The sequence below is a fragment of the Solanum verrucosum genome, unplaced genomic scaffold (assembly GCF_900185275.1).
Source record: "Solanum verrucosum unplaced genomic scaffold, falcon-dt-bn FXZP01000009.1, whole genome shotgun sequence".
NCBI lineage: Eukaryota > Viridiplantae > Streptophyta > Magnoliopsida > Solanales > Solanaceae > Solanum > Solanum verrucosum.
Window position 1 is genome coordinate 5017737 of NW_026020231.1, and position 18311 is coordinate 5036047.

General features: G+C 35.3%; 3 protein-coding genes and 3 non-coding genes across 6 annotated transcripts; 4 read left to right on the plus strand and 2 right to left on the minus strand.

Annotated features, from left to right (window-relative positions):
• Nucleotides 1–2010: 2010 nt before the first annotated feature.
• LOC125832420 (early nodulin-75-like) lies at nucleotides 2011–3982 on the minus strand. The gene is made up of 4 exons (XM_049511568.1): nucleotides 2971–3982; nucleotides 2777–2848; nucleotides 2463–2675; nucleotides 2011–2288 (listed from the first exon to the last, which is right to left on the minus strand). The coding sequence occupies exons 1-4, from the start codon at nucleotides 3896–3898 to the stop codon at nucleotides 2203–2205; spliced, it is 1299 nt and encodes a 432-aa protein (XP_049367525.1). The 5' UTR covers nucleotides 3899–3982; the 3' UTR covers nucleotides 2011–2202.
• A 1823-nt stretch (nucleotides 3983–5805) lies between these two features.
• LOC125832306 (protein CASP-like) lies at nucleotides 5806–8052 on the plus strand. The gene is made up of 5 exons (XM_049511445.1): nucleotides 5806–5810; nucleotides 5924–5993; nucleotides 7189–7332; nucleotides 7414–7515; nucleotides 7954–8052. The coding sequence occupies exons 1-5, from the start codon at nucleotides 5806–5808 to the stop codon at nucleotides 8035–8037; spliced, it is 405 nt and encodes a 134-aa protein (XP_049367402.1). The 3' UTR covers nucleotides 8038–8052.
• A 2616-nt stretch (nucleotides 8053–10668) lies between these two features.
• On the plus strand, nucleotides 10669–10740 carry TRNAD-GUC (transfer RNA aspartic acid (anticodon GUC)). The gene has a single exon. It is a non-coding gene; the product is annotated as a tRNA-Asp (tRNA).
• Nucleotides 10741–10829: 89 nt separating this feature from the next.
• Nucleotides 10830–10901, plus strand: TRNAD-GUC (transfer RNA aspartic acid (anticodon GUC)). Its single transcript has one exon. It is a non-coding gene; the product is annotated as a tRNA-Asp (tRNA).
• Nucleotides 10902–10988: 87 nt separating this feature from the next.
• Nucleotides 10989–11060, plus strand: TRNAD-GUC (transfer RNA aspartic acid (anticodon GUC)). The gene has a single exon. It is a non-coding gene; the product is annotated as a tRNA-Asp (tRNA).
• A 3922-nt stretch (nucleotides 11061–14982) lies between these two features.
• LOC125832068 (protein ASPARTIC PROTEASE IN GUARD CELL 1-like) lies at nucleotides 14983–16753 on the minus strand. The gene has a single exon (XM_049511203.1). The coding sequence runs from the start codon at nucleotides 16546–16548 to the stop codon at nucleotides 15088–15090; it is 1461 nt and encodes a 486-aa protein (XP_049367160.1). The 5' UTR covers nucleotides 16549–16753; the 3' UTR covers nucleotides 14983–15087.
• Nucleotides 16754–18311: the final 1558 nt, after the last annotated feature.

An 18311-nucleotide genomic window follows, 5' to 3' on the forward strand; every position in this document is an offset into this window, starting at 1 on the left:
GCCATGAAGAAAACAAGCATATTCTCAAAGAGTAACTCCCAAGAGAATATAATATAATGAAGAAACAAGCCATCATGGCTTTCGACCCACAAGTGGTGTAGAGAAGTTAAGACTCATATTCCCAAACATTTACAGTTTCAGAACAGAAGGGAGATGATAGTGGAACGCCGTAGGGCTTGCTTCTATATTGAACCTGGAGTTGGTCAAGGGACTGTTGTCGGTCAATCTTGAAAATGTGCTCCATGCTGAAATATCACAAGTAACGCCTCGTCCTAGGGCATCGCATGGAAAACTAAACCAAAATCCTTTTTTTATCTTGCATTAACTTGGAAATAGAATTCCAATTTCTACCAAGATAACTGGAGGTTCCAGCCAACAAGAAGAAGCCTAATGAACCTAAAAAGAAGGATCATTGACGTAAGATGTTGTGTATGCTTTCTTTATAATGTTGATACACTTCAGCATACTCGGAGTCTTCTCTCTAAGGTGGAAAGCTCCAATGTGAACTCTTAAAACCCCCGACGTTGGCAGGTCGTTTAGCCCCCTTCATCTTAGACGCAAAGTATTAGGGTAAACCAATATGATCCGGCATTGTAGGTGTTCGTAGTGAGATGGAGGCCACTGCCCCGGCCCCTGAGTTGGTAACTTTTGGTCATAGGTTGTCACCCAATACTGATAGGGGAAACATGTCCCTTTTTCCATCACAGAATAAATGGAAATTGATCTGACAGCAACTGTGAAGAATTATATATTTCCATTTTCCATCCACACTGGTCGGCGGGTGCATCACCCACTTGTAGGGGTGTGCATTCAGTTTTTCGGTTTGGTTTTACACTATTCTGTTTGGATTTTCGGTTTTTGGTTTTGTAAAAGTGTAACCCAATCCAAAATAAATTTGGTTTGGTTTGGTTTTCCTCTATTCGATTCGGCTTTTTTCGGTTTGGTTATTCGGTTATGTCAATAATTAATAACATATATAACCAAAGTAATAATATTTAATCCCTTAAATATTTTGTTATGAATCTTTAGGGAAGGATCGATTCACAGGGCGATATATAAATCAATTCGTTAAAGGGAGGCTGAAACCTTAGAATTCATTAAAAAAGAACTCCGATCTCTTCAAAGGGAGACTGAAACCTTAGAGTTCAATGGAAGAGAGAACTCTAATCTCATGCTTTTTGCTGAATTACGACTTACTGATTTATTCATCAAAAGCCCCTTTAAATAGGAGTCTTATTGGAAGTCTAATTCTTATGAAAGTAGGAGACCTAAATCCTATTCCAAACTAATAACTATAACTTAACCTAATCCTTATACAACTCTGAAACTAAACCTTATTCTAGAATAATAAATAAAGCAACTAAAAATATAATTAATTACTTAAATTAATGACTTCCAACGCATCCCTAACATATTCTTTCTAATATAAATCATAAGTAAAACTTAAAACACAATACTTATAAGTATACCTATTATAGATGTAATTCAAACATAAAATATAAACGTAATCATCATGAAAGGCAATAACCAAAAAGGGACAAAAGTGGTTAACTCCAACTTAATTCTAAACCTAAACATTATATATATAGATATATAATTCGGTTTTTTTCGGTTTTTATTTTTTAAAATCTGAAACCAAACCAAAACAAAGTAATTTATTAATCCAAAACTAATCCGAAAAACCAAAAAAACCAATCCAAATAAAAATTCGGTTTGATTTGGTTTGATTATTCGGTTTAATCCGAATAGTGCACACCCCTACCCACTTGGTTGTGAGTTGCAGTGAATTGTAAATAAACATTGTTTCTATAGCTGCCCCAAGACAATTCGTATCAGGAAAGGGATCAAAATTGTTCTCATAAGTAGAGTAGTATCATCTATAACGTAAATTTTACCTGTGGAAAGTGAACCTAATTAAAGTACTTAGTTAAAGCTAACCTTGCTGCCATAATCTAACTTCAGTAAGGGAATTAATGGTGCCATCTGATGAGCTATGAAAGTTCCTTTGCATTAAAAGATAGTTCTTCATTATGAAAATTCCAGGAACATTTGAAAATTTAGCATTATTTCTCTTTCCCATTGGGGAATTACAAATCGCAAAGGAACACAGAAACATACATATAGACAAAGATCTGAAAAGTTAAAAGACAGAACAAAATTTAGAGAGAAGCACAATATAAATACTTAGTTTCTACAAATTAATCAGCCCATGGCTTGGTGAACTGGAGGGACCATGGTAGCTTGTTGTAGCTGCATGTTCTGATTCTGTGCCTGATTTCCTTGCCATCCTGTCAATGAAGAACAGTCCATATAGTTTAGAAATATGACAACTATGATTGCGAAACCCATAAAACGGAGGTCTGGTTCATAATTTATAGATAAGGATGGTGATACAATTGACCTAGCAACTTAATACTTGTGATTATAAAAATAAAATAAAATAAGGTTGTAAGTAGAACTACCAATTGAAGGGTCAAGTCCTCTGTGGTGAAGCTCTCGATATTCTTGACAGAGAGCACAGTATTCACAAAAGCAGTGGATTACCCAGTCAGGTGCCGGTGATTCAATTAGCCCGTACTGGCTCCTCAACTTTGTACGATAGGTGCATGACATTATGCAAGGCATTCCAATGAACATAAGAATTGCCCCATAGATAAAGCCGCTAGTGGTACAAGCTATAGTATACACAAAAAAGAGAGACAAGGAGAGAGTATCCAGGGTTAATTATGAAGTGTAAGAATTTCCATTTTTGTTTTCTTATCTATGTATCACTTACGAGTTTGTCCAGAGTCTACAATCTCAGCAATCTGTCCAAATGTCAGGCAGGGGAAGCATGCTGTAATGAGAGCTGAAAGTTTGCACAAGCTAGTAAATCACATTGAAACTTTTACTTTCGTAAGCAAATTGAACAGTTCCTTTGTCTGTGTGTGTGCTTGAGTGCATGAGATAAGGAGATTAAAAACTGTTTACCATTTGTGGGGTCTTCCATGCAATCAAACAATCCAGTCTTCCAAGATTCAGTTGGAAGAAGTGGCTTGAAGGGGATTCCCATCATGGGAGATGCTGGTTGCGTCCCTTGTTGGTATTGTCCCATACCCATTCCTATTTGTGAACCTTGCGCTAAACTGTACTGTGGAAAATTAGTACCTGCTTGAGGCTGAGAGTTGGTAAAAACTGGCACATTATGATTCTGAGGCACAAATGCGTGTGGTCTAGCCTGAGGAGAATATAATTGGGGATCAACTTGAGGTGGTGGAAAAGCATGTGCTTTATTAGGAGTTGGAGGAAAGCCTTGTGGTTCATAACTGTCCTGAGCAGGAGGGAAGGCCTGTGGCACAGTTGGAGGAAATGCGTGTTCTTCTTCTTCTTGCGTAGGAGGAAAGGTGTCTGGCTCATAGTAATCTTGAGCAGGTGGGAAGGGATGTGGCAAGGGTTTAGACTGAGGGGGAGGAAAGGCTTCTGCTTGAGGTTGAGGGTCATGAATGGGAAAGCTGTTGTGTTGGCTAGGGTGTAATGGTGATTTGGGCTTAGGCTGCTTCCTTGGCCTCTGATTCTTTCCATTTTGCTGAGAAACCTGTGTGGTCACAGGCCTGCTCATTTGCTGAGGTGCTGCCTGTACATATTGTTGCTGTAGTACTGAGTCTTGATTTTCCTGTGATTCACTTGCCATTGTCAGTTCTTGTGGTGGTTCATCTTGATTTTCTTCTGGATAAAGATCTTCATGGAAAGACTCAATGGATGGTGGATGTATTTCATCAATGGTTTCAGGGGCTTGATAATGATCAAAACTTTCCACTTGAGAAGCGTATTCTTGATGAGGCTGTAGCTGGTGCTGATCATTATCATTTTGGTGTTGAACTTGGAACTGATGAATGGGTTTTGCACCTATACGCCCCATTTCTTCTTCACTCTCTTTGTTGAATGAAAGAAGAAAGAGGGTACTTTATATTTAGATGATCTGAGTTGATAGAAGACTATTAATAGACATTTTATACTAATAATTATGGAAATGTGTGGGAATTAATCACCCCTCCCCCCACTAGGCTCATTGTTTAATTTTGGTAAATTCGGCTGTCGAGGGACATGTTAATTCCACGTTCCTGCATAGTTGATTGATGTCAACTATCTTATGATTGAAGGGAGATAATGGGAATATTATTTCCTTAAGTATCCTCTATTTATTAAGTTCCTAATAATATGTGAACACTCAGTTTCCTTTTGAATATGCTTGTAGCCGGGGTGAAGCTACAATATCACGTATGGGTTCAGTTCAATGGCGGAGCCAGAACTTTGACAAAGGGGTGTCAAAATATAAAGAAGTAAAATCACGTAGAAGTCAAGAAGTGTCAATATGTAATATATACACATAAAAAAATATTTCTAGTCTAGCTACACAATGTAAATTTTCGACGAAGGGGTGTCGGTCGACACCCCTCAACTTCATGTGGCTCCGCCACTGGTTCAGTTATAAACTCCAAATCCTAGCTCTAGTCGGTGCTTAACGTGAAAATTATCATTCAAATAACAGCATTACAATGAGAAAAATGTAGAGATGTGAACAAAATTTGCTACTATCGACAACTTTGACCTGGTTTACCTATACAGATAATGCCAGTAAGTCATTGCAGTTATCATGGAATTTCAGGAGTATCGTGATGATGACAACTCTAAACCAAAGACTTAGTCCACAAAGCAATGTGAGCATCTTTCTTCAAAGTCAACTAAAAGCCTAAAATATTTGTAGACTTGTAAAGCAGTGAGCGACGACTTTTACTTATATAACTTGCAATTTACTGATTGTAGAATTCCAATAATTCATCTTTGGACTTTGAGTGTAATATGTAAAAGACTTGATGAGGTATTGATTTTGTGAATTATATTGTAAATAAATATTGAAAAAGTCATATATATCTTTATATTTGTTTAAATCAAACAAATTTGCCCATCACTAAACTTTTAATTCAATATCATACCTTTGTTAGGAAAGATACCATTTTTCCCTTGATGCTAACAATGATATGATAGAGACAAATACGAGATTGATTTTCTAACTTTCTGAACTTCTACAATTTGTTAAAATGCCGATTAATTCTTTTAAAATTTTCTCAAATTGCGGGTGAATCTGACCAATTTCTCTCTATCAAACTTTGCTTTATGTGAATTAAAAATACATTCCACGATTTATAAATTGCACTCAACACCTTATACCATTTTGCAATTACAATTCACATTTATCATTTGCGACTAGAAATCTCATTATAGTAAGTTGGATTGATTCAAATAGTGCACAAATTGTATTCATTGGCTATAACTTACAAACAATTGTCTGTCCAATTAAACATCATTGTATAAATTAAGTTAAAGTCGTAAATTTTAAAAATATTTCTTTCATTTAAACTTTGTATCCCATTAAAATATTACCCCACTACCTAATCACATCTTCTTATAGAATTTGTGTGCTCCCTTTTTTCCTTTTAAGTTTATCCATTTACGAACTCCTCAGAAACTAAATAGTACTCCATTTGGTATTACTTGACCAAAATTGCACGTTTTGAAGTGAGAAAAAATACTCATAAAACTGAAAACTTGAGATCTCTGATATATCATAGGGAAACATTTTTATTATATTGAAATCTTTGGAGAAGGTCAAATTGTAATATTAAACTAATACTTCTTCTATTCACTTTTCTTGTCTATTATTTAAAAACTAAAATTTATTTTTACTTATCACTTTTAACATATTATATTTTTTTTCCCCATATTTTATACTTAGTATAATATTAAATATTAATTATAATAGAGATAATGTGGTAAGACATGTCAATTATAAATTATTACGTTAATAGGTGCTTTTTGCAACGGGAACCTATATATAGAAAAAAATAAAAAATTGTTCAACTTTCTCCATAGCAACTTCAGGAAGGAGGATCACTGGATCAGAGAGGGAGAAGGCGAAAAGTTCGTCTTCTTCTACTCCCCTCGCTACTGGAGAGGTATGTGTTGGCGCAATTATCTGTTAAATTTCGTCAAATTTATTTTAATTTTGGGATTAGTTCACTTTAACACTAGGCAAGAGCAATTTCGCCTTTATGTTCTAGTTATCAGTAGTTTATCTGATGCAATAATCGGATTTTTAGCTACTGTTCAGTCAAGTTGCTTTGCATTTTGCTGCAAAATGTTGGAACAGAGAGATAGAATGACAGAATGGAAATTAGCTCGGCTTTTAGTTGGATTTCGATTGCTAATGATGAAGTGAATTTAGTAGAGAAAAATGTTCATTTGGCATTGTATGCTTCTTTCTGATTTCTGTGACTTAGTTCTTTACATACTTTTGTCTCTAACTCAGTAATTATTTTTTTCAAATGATTGTTTTGTGTATAATGATATTCATCATCAACAACAACAACAAAGTGTAGCCCATAAGCAGGGTCTAGGTAGGTAGAATGTACGCATACCTTATCCCTACCTCGGGAGGTAAAAAGGCTGTTTCCGTAAGACTGTTGGTTCGAGTAACGCACGTCAGAGCACTATGGAATATGATGTTGATCAATATGGGTTCAGATAACAGTTTTAAATTTTGAACTCTTACAACTACATCTCCCGTTCCTCTAACTGACTCCTTTGGGGAACTAGTCACCGAACAATTAGACCTTCTTTTTTGGATAGCGCTTATGGTTACCCCAAAAGATTGCATAACCCCAGTGGTCTTGAAGAAACCTTGGGGATCCACCTCTGTGAGGCGGAGGAACAAGTGATGAGAAACTAATCTAAAACCATATGAAATAATAATACAATTGATAAAAATAAATGACATCTGATCAAGGGATGAATGTGGAGAGAGAAGAGTATTGGATGGGGATCATAGATCATCATGATATAATGATAAGGTTATCGAGCCATCTATTGATGTTTAATATTAGATTTCCAAAAGTTCAATGCTTTTGATTCATACATTTGAAGTTCTAAAATGCTATAATATTCCTATATTATGAATATGAGCTTACAATAAATTGACATATATTCTAGAGACCTCCTCTGGGCTCGCTTGCAGGAAACTGAAGAGGTTTCATTCTTTTTTCCTTTATTTCTGAAATGATCTCTAATCTTTCCACTTACCTTCTATAAAACCTCAGAAATGTGTCTTTCGTGCTTACAAGGGTCATTGTTATTAAATCTTGATCTTTCTAGGAAATTAGACGTCTGAATGAGAAGATAGGTGTGTTGACCTCAGAACTTAAGAAAACAAAAGCAGATAATGTCAAACTTTATGGAAAAATCCGTTATGTTCAAGATCATAATTCTGAGAGAGTGATTTCAAGAGGATCAAAGAAGGTGACCTGTCTGATTTTATTGTTGATTTCACAGTCTGCGTCGATTTCTTTTTCTTCTGATATGCTGCTTTCTCATTCTCAGTATGCAGAAGACCTAGGAAGTGGTTTCAGCTCAGATGAGGAGTCCAATTACAAGAAGATGTATGAAGAGGATATAAATCCATTTGCAGCTTTCTCGAAGAAGGTCCCCAACTTTTCTGTCACATCTTAATCGAGTTTCCATGTCTTTTTCCCTGATGGCAGGGTTAGGTTGGTGTTAGTAAAACTTAGCTGTTCCACTTCCTCCATCTGCCAAGTCCATTCTTTTGAGGCCTATGAATTAGCTTCCAAACTATTTAAATTCATAAGAGTAGCATAAAGCATGTGCGATTTTTAATGTTCCATACATAAAAATTGCAGAAACATTTATGATTCCATTTTCTAAACTGTTTCTAGATGTTCTCGGCTTTGTATTTCCCCATATTTACAATTTTACATTGTCTAGTCAGTGCAATAGCTTCCCTTCAATTTTCTGTATTTCCCTTGTTTCCATTTCTCAATCTGTACATGCTTCATACCTATTTTACTCATGCTATTGGAGGTTCTTGGTCCTCATCTTATCAAATTGTTTTGTTTATAATAGGAAAGGCACCAAAGATACAAGGAACTAGGTTTGAGAGACAAGATTACTCTCAGGAGTGGATGTTTTCTTCTTGGTAACAAGTAAGCCTTCTCTCTTCAGTTTCCCCTTTAGTTAGCTGGACACTTTATCTTTCCAGATCGGGATGTGCTTGCTCCTCTGCCGTGGTAACTTAAGACTAATCACATGGATGAAATGATTTGCATTTACATCCTAAATTTTTCACCAAAACCATCTAGTAGTTCTATATATGAGCATCTTTATATAGGGAAAACAAATAATATTTGTGTTAGTTAAGGGCTATTACTTCTAATCCTTGCCTAGACTGAGAGAGAGTTTATCATTAAAGCTATGATATTGGGATGGTGTATCAGTAATTTTAGTTCGAAGCTGTAAACCTCTATCTTGACACCTTTGTGATTGCACACCTTCATCTCATCTTCTAATGTAGGATGTGCTTAACTAACCAAATAGAATTAAAATGATGTAATTTGAGCTGAGATTTAACTGTCAAGTTTCACAGTAGTAATTGATGAAGATTATCAACTAATCCTGCTCAATGGTATTGCTGAAAAGAATGGCTGGGTTCCTGACTTAGATGTGCTGCTTGCTGCTATAATTTCTCAATTTAGATTTATAATTCCTGGCCCTATAACTTGTTACCTATGCATTTCAAATCTCATAACAATAGTAGCAAGTTTGGATCAAGTTCCAAAGAAAAAATGTTGTGAAAAAGTGGAATGGCATTGTTGTTTTATTAGGGACGGGTAACTGTCTATTCAAGTCTCATACATTTTATAGTTAAAAGATAACAACAACATAGTGTAATCCCACAAGTGGGGTTTGGAGGGTGGTGTGTACAAACCTTACTCCTACCTTGTGAAGATAGAGAGGATATTCCGTTAGACCCTCGACTCAAGTAATGATAAGGCAAAAATCATCGCAGTAAATATTAACGATGCAATTGAAAGTCAGGACTGATCTTAACGGTGTTTAAGCAAAGATAGGATAAGTAAGAACTAAGAATTGGTTAAGCCACCAGGCATTGCCGATCTAAGGATTACTATTGAAATGGATCAGGTATACCTGTTGTATTCCGGATGGAATATATAGAAGGCATATGTATTTTGTATGGAATAATTTAATTATAGTTCTAAGATGTATTAGGTAGCACAATATTTTGTGAGTTGTAATGTATGCACTATGAATTTAGTGTTACCGGGCATACAATTGCCGATGTTACTTGAAGAAAATCTTGAAAATTACACTGAAAGTGATAAAGATGATGTCAAAAAAGAGAAGTAGTTAGTTCAATAAATTCAGTTAAGCTAATCAAGAAAAAAAAAGTAACAATAAACGTAACTAATAAGAGGTGTAAAATCATCTTCTAAGGTTTCATTGAGCTGGAGTTGTCGAGGTCTTTTTCTTGAATCACATTAGGAGAAAATGTACTTGTAAATAAAAGGTAAAACTAGCTATTTTGTATGTTTCCTTTTCTTTCATAGTATAGAATAAGCATTATACAATAGAAGGATTGTCCGATGCACAAAACATCTCGCGTTAGCGGGGTCCAGAGAAGGGTCGCAGCCAAGGTTTGTGTTGTAGACAATCCACCCTAAGGCAAGTATTAGTGTTTGCTTCTATGACTCAAACTTGTAACCTATAGGTCACACAAAGATGTATATCCTACTAAAAAAAACTTACTGGCGAATGATGCAGAAAGTAATTTTCTTAAGGAAAATGTTTTATGTTTCAAACAATCTCTGATAGTTTTTTCGTCATTCTCATTTCTATTTCTGGTCTCTTTTCAATTTAGTTATTTAATTGTTGGAATATATGCTACTTTATTTGTTTCACATACTTGATTTTTAAGCTAAGGGTCTATCAGATACTGCCTTTTTATCTCTATAAGGTAGGGGTAAGGCTGTGTACACTCCATTTTCTCTAGATGCCACTTGTGGCATTACATTGAGTATGTTATTGTAATAAGTATTCGAGTATATATGTTTCTTACTAAGCGAAAGTCACTTGACTTGTGTGTAATTGCATTCTTCTACTAATGGCTTGAAGCATTTGACTAGTGTGTAATTGCATTCTTCTGCTAATGGCTTGAAGAGCTTGTGTCATTTGGATTTGCATTTCACATTGTAAAATGAAAACGTCAATTTATTAAACGAATAGATACCTCAACACAAAGTAAAATCAATTAGTTTTATGTAGCTTATAATGATTTTCTTTTATTGTCTTATGGCAAATCTCACGAGAGATTTTTATTTTTACATTTTAAGAATTTAAAATAAACATAAAACATTTTGTAGGATCATTTGGATTTCAATATTTCAACTAGGTAGCACAATCACGCTAGTTATATACTAGCTCATTATAAATGTTCTTTTAATTATGTAGCTCATATATCCCCAAATTTTATTTCAAAATTATTATTCGTTATGTGGCTTAAAGTTGAATTACCGGTAATCTTTCATTTTCACTTAAATAACTATACCCCGAAATGCTCCCGGCATAGGAGCCTACGGTTCCATTCACATACCAACCTCTTAGTCCTATAGGACTTAAGTAGGCAGTAAAAATCGTGAAGCACTAGCCTACAAGTAAGTTCATCTTCACACGCAATGCTATACTGCCTGAACTTTTGAAGTCACATACTGAAGAAGTTCATTCAATATATTAAATGCTAAGCTTCTTTTAGCATCAATTAAAGTCGTTGTAGTATAGTGGTGAGTATTCCCGCCTGTCACGCGGGTGACCCGGGTTCGATCCCCGGCAGCGGCGTACGTTTTTTTGCTCTCACCGGCGACTGGTTTTTCCGATTCATAAAGCAGAATCAGGAATGAAGAATATTTTACTAACATCACAACAAAGTCGTTGTAGTATAGTGGTAAGTATTCCCGCCTGTCACGCGGGTGACCCGGGTTCGATCCCCGGCAACGGCGAATGTTTTTTGCTCACTCACCGGCGACTCTGGTTTTTTTCAAATCATTAAGAGAAATAGGAAACTTCTACGCTATTGTATCAATAAGGTCGTTGTAGTATAGTGGTAAGTATTCCCGCCTGTCACGCGGGTGACCCGGGTTCGATCCCCGGCAGCGGCGTTTGTCTTTTTAATGCTCAACCGCATTCAGATCAAACTTCCGTCGAATACTAAATTCCGATTCCGACCACACATCAGAACCGCATTCAGATCAAACTTCAGTCGGATACTAAATTCCGATTCCGGACACACATCTAAAGCTCGATGAATGTAGTATGTGCATTTTCTAGCTACGGTCCTTTGGTCCGCCTCTTCTCCTCCCTTACTAAAAACCCTAATTGTACACGTAATGGAGGAGTTGGATGAGCAGCACTTCTGCAGAACTTTTTAAACTATTGCCAAAGATATGTCAATGGAGCAGTGTCTTTTTCAAAGTGTTCTTTGGAAAAGGTATTTTCCTTTTTGTGTTTCTGGGTCTCATCTTCCTGATGATTCTAATTTGCATTTTTTTGCATCATTTTTGTAGTTTCCTTTTAATATGTGCGTTTAAATTGTTATATTGTGTTACTATTAGCTTCACAAAGTAATGTGAACACAGAAATTATTATTTTGATAAAATGGGAGATATTTTATATATAGTTACTTACTTTAACATTACATTATCGCCGTTATTATTTGTGATTCTAGATAGCTAGATATATTATCAAAACGAGCTAACTTATTACGTATAGACCATGAGGAGTAGATACAATATGGGAGTCGAATTAATCTCATAATTAATTGATTGAAGGAAGCTTATTATATTTTGAATAAACTATTTATAATACTTATGAATAGATTAAATAATACAAATATAAAATTATAATTAAAATTATTGAATTTTGCCGGTATAGAACGCTCTTCCCCTGTAAAGAGTTGCCAAACTAGTAGTTAAGTATAGATAGAAGGAAAATAAGTCGGTAATGCATCAAAACAATATAATGAAGACATTTAATTCATAAATGGTTTATTACTTAAATTTGGTCGATTAATATTACTTAATGATTGTAAATAAATATAAATGGGTGCATGCACTGAATTGTTCTCATTTCTCAACAATAAATTCCTATTTTTTTTATGGGTAAAGAATAACTCGTCTTTTATGCGAGAATTTTTCGTTTTCCCCACTGACCAGGCAAAAAACAAAACAAAACAGGCAATTCATATTTTCTTAAATTATTCGGACTACTCAAAAAAAAAAACAAAGTAAGAGGAATATGGGAAATTGGGAATGGCAACCAGTTGGAATCTGGTGCTTCCACCGAACATATACGAGGTTGAGTGCGTGTGTACAGTGTGTGATGAAAATTAGATGTGCTACAAGTAAGGAGAAAGGGATGAATTTTGAGCACAATCCTAAGTAACGTCTTTTGTGTTACACGATTGAGTTGGGATGAATCTTAGATTCTTTCAAAATGTATTATTGTTGTTGACGGTTATCTTGACTTGTCACTAATATTTTCATCATCTGGTTGTTGCGGAGTTGCATCATTGTTTTGGATTCCCAGTCTTACCCTTTATGATCTAGTGACATGTCCGATGTTACCTTTACTGAACTAGATTCAATTGAACTTTGATTATGATGTGTCTTCTCTTGATTTGTCCAATTATAAAGACGGTATTTCTACCCATACAAATAATTTGGGAATTGAACGTTTTGATAAAGAAATGAAAAAGGAAATTGTACCAACTAATATGACTAACTGATAAACCACAAGCAGCCAAAGAATGGTAAGTGACTATTAGCTCTGTGAGCCAAAGAACATGAGCGCAGTAGATTCTTATATGATGTCCCTCCACTTTTAACTTATATACACCTACAAATTGTACGGTACAATGCAAATAATATTTACTCGATTAGTGGTATATCAAGTTGTCTTCATTTTTTTTTTTCAAGTGATCAGTTTCAGTTATTTAAAAACTTTGAGCAAAACTTCAAATTACGCTAAGGTGGACTGAGTTAATATGATCCACTCACGAGCAACTTTATTTTGTGACACATAAAACCTATGAATATTGTGTGAGCCGTGAGGCTTGTTTTGGGTCCATCAATTTGTTTTGGGAACTACAAATATCATCCTAGGATTGATTCCCATGCAAGGTGTCCTTCATCAATGTGTCAGAAATTTTGCTAAAAATATTTAATATATATAACATGTATATATGGAAAATAATTTTTGATCAGGAGTATAATTTTCTCTATATCAAATTTAATCTTCGCTCAACTAGACTCTTCATGTCCTAATCTGTGCCAACTAATGTTGGGGATACATGTCAAGTTGTGATTGAACATGGGCATATAAAGCTAAAGCAGATTAAGACATCAAAATTAAAAGGCTACCGACCGAGTTCAAGTCATTTATAGTATCTGATCCCACTACTAAAGGCAGGTATGCCCTACTTCTTAAGTGACAATATCCACACGTTGTCTCCTCCAATGGAGATTCTTCTTGTATTTATCCTATATTTTTATAATAATCTTAAGCATGTGAACTCCCTTAAGCCACCTTCCTTCAACTTCAATAAGACCAATTTGTCATTTTATTAATGACTTAATTAGTGATCTTGTGTTAAAAAATCAATTTCTTAGTCACTCAACTCACTGGTGGCAGAATCTGACCATCTGCCTTGGTTATTATTATTATCATTTTTTTTTTCTTTTTTCATTTATACACCAATGTAAAATCCTGAACATATCCATAATATAGTAGTTGAAGTGGATCACTCAAAACTTGCAGTGCTAGTAATATCACTCGAACAGTAGGGAAGAGTGGCCGAGTGGTCAAAAACGGCTGACTATAAATAATATACGTTCTGTATAGTGGGAATTCTACAATTGGGATCTTGAGTACTCAACAGAACCCAATAGTTTGGAGTCTAACCATATACTATGTGTCTTAAAAGAAATAGTATAGATAGCTTTGAACATATGTTTCAAATCTCTGTTTAAATTAAGCATACCTAGAATATATCAAAATGTTCATTAGTCTTGTGCTCTTAAACACACATTTTACGTGGAAAGTTTGAAGTTATAAAAAGAGTTGCAAAAAAAAAAAAAAAAGACATTTGTTTTTAGACAAAATAAAATTGAAAGACAAACAAATAAAAACAAAAAGATTAATATTTAAAATTCTGAATTTGTCACTAATACACCGATTAAGTGCAACACAAAGCTATAGGATAAAAGGCAGTTTTGAGCATTATGTGACATATGGACCAACAATAGTTCAAAAGTTGGCATTGGAATTGTTGGGGTAACGCTAAGAGCTCATGGCCTGTGTCAATGTTTCGTCACTCTTTCCCCCATTTACACAGAAAAAAAACAAGTCAAAAACCAGACAGACTGCAATGGGAACTGGGAAGAGACCACCTCATGACTGATCACAAAACTTAGCTTGTTTAATTTGACTCTGACGTAAAATGCTGATGCACTTCCCCAGAATTTCATGCACAATCTAAAAAAATATTTTATTCCAACATACCTCCAAAATGCTCACCCAAGTGGTCTCATGTTGTCCATATACAAAAGTTAAAACTCGATATGGTGCCGTGGATGTGATCACATCTCTTTTAATCAAAAATCTCAAAGTTCTAATTATGTATATGAAAAAATCCTCGTGATGGCGTATGCGGCACAAATTCAAGTACTTGCTATCCATAATGTGTAACAATTGATACTCCATTTAAAGTTGGTAGTAGAAGTTGGGTACGGTATTTATGAGGCTCTCACCAGTCAATAGCACTTTCTAGAGTTATTTAACAAATTCACATTGGACCATTCTCATCTTCCCTTCCAACCTTATACAGTAGTATTAATTAATAATTACAGTCGTACAATCATTTAATTTCCAACTACATTTCAATCTCTCACCTTACAAATTTCCTGTGAGTAATTAAAAACTACACCCATTACATTCATAATTTAAAAAAACATTTAAAAAACCATCCATAATTAATATAACTTCATTATCCATCACCTACCCTTTATTTGTTTTTTGTTTTTCTCTTCCAACAAAGTATACTGCTTTTAATATTTTTACAATAATAATTAATATTGGTAAAAGCAGTTACTGGAGAATGGAGATGCAAAGTGTTTTACTATTTCCTACTCAACATTTGTCGGGGCTAAATCCAACAAGATTGTTGGCCAGGTCATAACTGACACGTGTCCCTTGCTGCTGTATGTTTCCAATAATTGATAGCGACCCATCCGTCGGAGCAAAAGCCAAGCAGAATTTTCCCGACGAATCCACCGGAATTAGGTAATTCTTCGGGTGCAATGGCAGTGTTTTGCCGCCGGAGAAATGAAACGCCAACGTCGGAACACTCGCTCTTGTCATCGACGACAAGTCGTAGCAGGTGTCAAACAGTGCGAACTGCCCGGCGGAAGGTAAATGCTGAGTGTACTTCACGAACGAGTCACGTAGAGTATTGTAAGCAGTGCTCTTTAACCGAGTCACCGCCGTTCCGGAATCCACAATTATTCCGCCACTACCACTTCCGTCCACCTGAAACACCGACGCCGGAATCGACAGCATCTGCCCACCGACGCTGATTCCGGTGAGTCCGACGTAGAAGAAAGTGCTCCTTCTCGAGTTACGGAGTAACGGTGCGATTACGGAGTCACTGGGTCGGGCCGAATTGAAATCCAGCGTTGAGGATGAAGCAGAGTCACGGTCTACGAAACAGTAGGAAAACGAAGACGCTTTGATTTGAGTTGGTAGAGATAAAGAGCCGCCGCCTAGAGCAATCAAGCCAGCGGCACCGACGAATAGCCCTTCGTTATCATGGCCACAACCAATAGCAACTTCAGAGAACGAACCAGATTTCCCAAACGACACCGTTTCAGTTGCAAACTCTCCAACAGTGAACGAGCCGTCTCCATAAGAGACCTGGTAGAGACACGATTGAGTACTAGCACAAGCCGAAACCTCAAGAGCCGAGCACTGAGCTGCGTCGCAAGAGAGCCGACTGTATGTAGAAGAACTCGACGGGCTAAAAATTGGATCCGACTGCTGATAACAATCAGAGCACGGCTCACATTGAACCCAAGTGATGTCACTGCCAGTGTCAAGCACCATGTAATACTCCTTAACCGGTTGACCCAAGCCGAGCCGGGTAAAGTACTCACCGCTCCCCTGACTAGCTCCAGAGGTAATAGGAGTCTGAAGGTCCTCAGGCTGTACCATGGTCTCCACCGGCTTGAGATCCGAGTGATTAAAGTTGTTCAACGCGAGCTGGAGCTTCATGGTGAGTGAAGAAACTCGGGCCGAATCACGTTCGAGTCGAGAGAGAGTGAGAGCTGCATAATCTTTATGGCGGGGCTTAACAAGAGCTGAACGAGGATAAATTGAAACAGATATTGAAGAAGAATTAAAATGGGTATTCTTAATTGCTTCTTGTTGAAAATTTTGTGTAGCAGGAGTGAGAACTTGAACAGTTTTCTCAATGGATGCTGCAACATCGAAGATTTGGGTGTGAGGATGTGAAGAAGATGACAAAGAACGAGAGAGAACACATGGGACAGAAACAAGATAGATAAAAAGAAGAAATAAGCAAAATTGGGCCATTTTTTTTTAATGAAAATTGAAATATGAAAGAAAAGGAATGGAGAAGAAAAGAAAGTGAAGAAGTGAATATATGTAGAGAAGGGAAAAGCCTAAAGATGAGGGGAAATAAAAGGAAGGGAGGGGGCTCACGTCAGACTTGTTGAATCCATACAAAAGCATTTAAAACAGAGAAAGAAGCTTGATACCTGCTCTCCCTCTCTGTTTTTATATTAAATCCATCACGTAATTTCGCATTAGTATGAACTACGAAGGTATTGACTAATTTGAAGTTGTTAATGAAAATTTTAGGATAACTTACCGTTGTTATAGTCTTTGCTTTTACGGTGAACACTAACCCCCACAGTATAATAATTTACAAATAACACAAAACATGTAAAATACACTAGACAAGCTCTATCCAATAAGCTGGTTTAGAATGCATTAAAATGTGCTCGATCTCAGATCATTCATATAGATGACCACCTTTCAAACTAACTTTTGTATTTTTTAACAGAATTTTTGTCATGTTTAAATTCAAAATATTTGATTAAGAAATTGAGAAATCTTTTAACTATAGTCACCACAATCTTGTTGGTAGACTAGATTTCTCTTTGTTCTATTATCACTACTACTATAAAATAAGAGGTGATGTTGTCACCATCAATTAATTAATTAATTAATTATTGTTTTTCCCTCTCTTCTTTCTAGTGTGTATCATTTTTGTCCTTAATAATCTTTTCCTTCTAGTTTCTACTACTACCACACTTTATCTCCCTTTTTTTTCTATTCCTCTAGCAATTATTTGCTAATTGTGGTCCAACCATAGTCAAATCAAATAGTTTCTAAAACTTAGAGATAAGTTCACAAAGAAGATCTTTTGAAATTTTGATAAACATATCAATTTTGTTGTCGACTTTCATACGTAGTTTTCTGTCAAATTATCGGCCAAATCATCCGTACAAGGAGATTACTTGAAAGATAAAAGCTAGCATGCAACAATTGTCCTCACTTGTTTGATGGCTAGGAACTCATTCTATAAAGTCAATCAATTTATGTGATACTTTTATTTCTAAAAAAAAGACTTCAAAATATATATTATTTTTTATAGTTAAAAATTAACTTTTAAAAAAATATTTATTTTTATTTATAATTAAATAATTATAGTCACACAGGTAGATGTTTAAGATTTGTTTTAGATTATAAATTTCATAAGTTCTTTTTCTTTCTTAAAATTTGTGTTAAGTGAAATGATATCACATAAATTGAGACGAAGAAAGCTCTATGTCAAATCAAATGACGTAGAATGAAGTATTTACGTGGAAGATGGTGATAATCCAATTCCTTTTTGAGAGAGAAATCCTTGCCTCAAATCAAGTCTTTCCTTCTCATTTTTATTTTCCCTTCTTTTACAATCAAAGAGTTTGAAACAAATAGTATCTTATATTAACGTACGTAAAACAAGTATATTTTAAAAGGTCAATTTTATAGTTAAGCGTTTTATAAATAATCAGACAAGTTTTTAAAAAGAAAAAAAAATTCATAGGTGCAAGATGCACGATGACCCATTTATAAGTTCATCATATCCTCACATACGTTTTAATCCAAAAAGAAAAAGTTTTGCCGCTTGAATAAATGATGTCACTCATTAACTTAAACAAATTCAAATTCATCATTCTAAATATCAATATTCGTGAAGAAAAAGAACCGAACACCATTAAAAAATTAGAAAAAATATATATTACGTATATATTCCTCACATCTTATATATTAAGAAAAAAAATTAG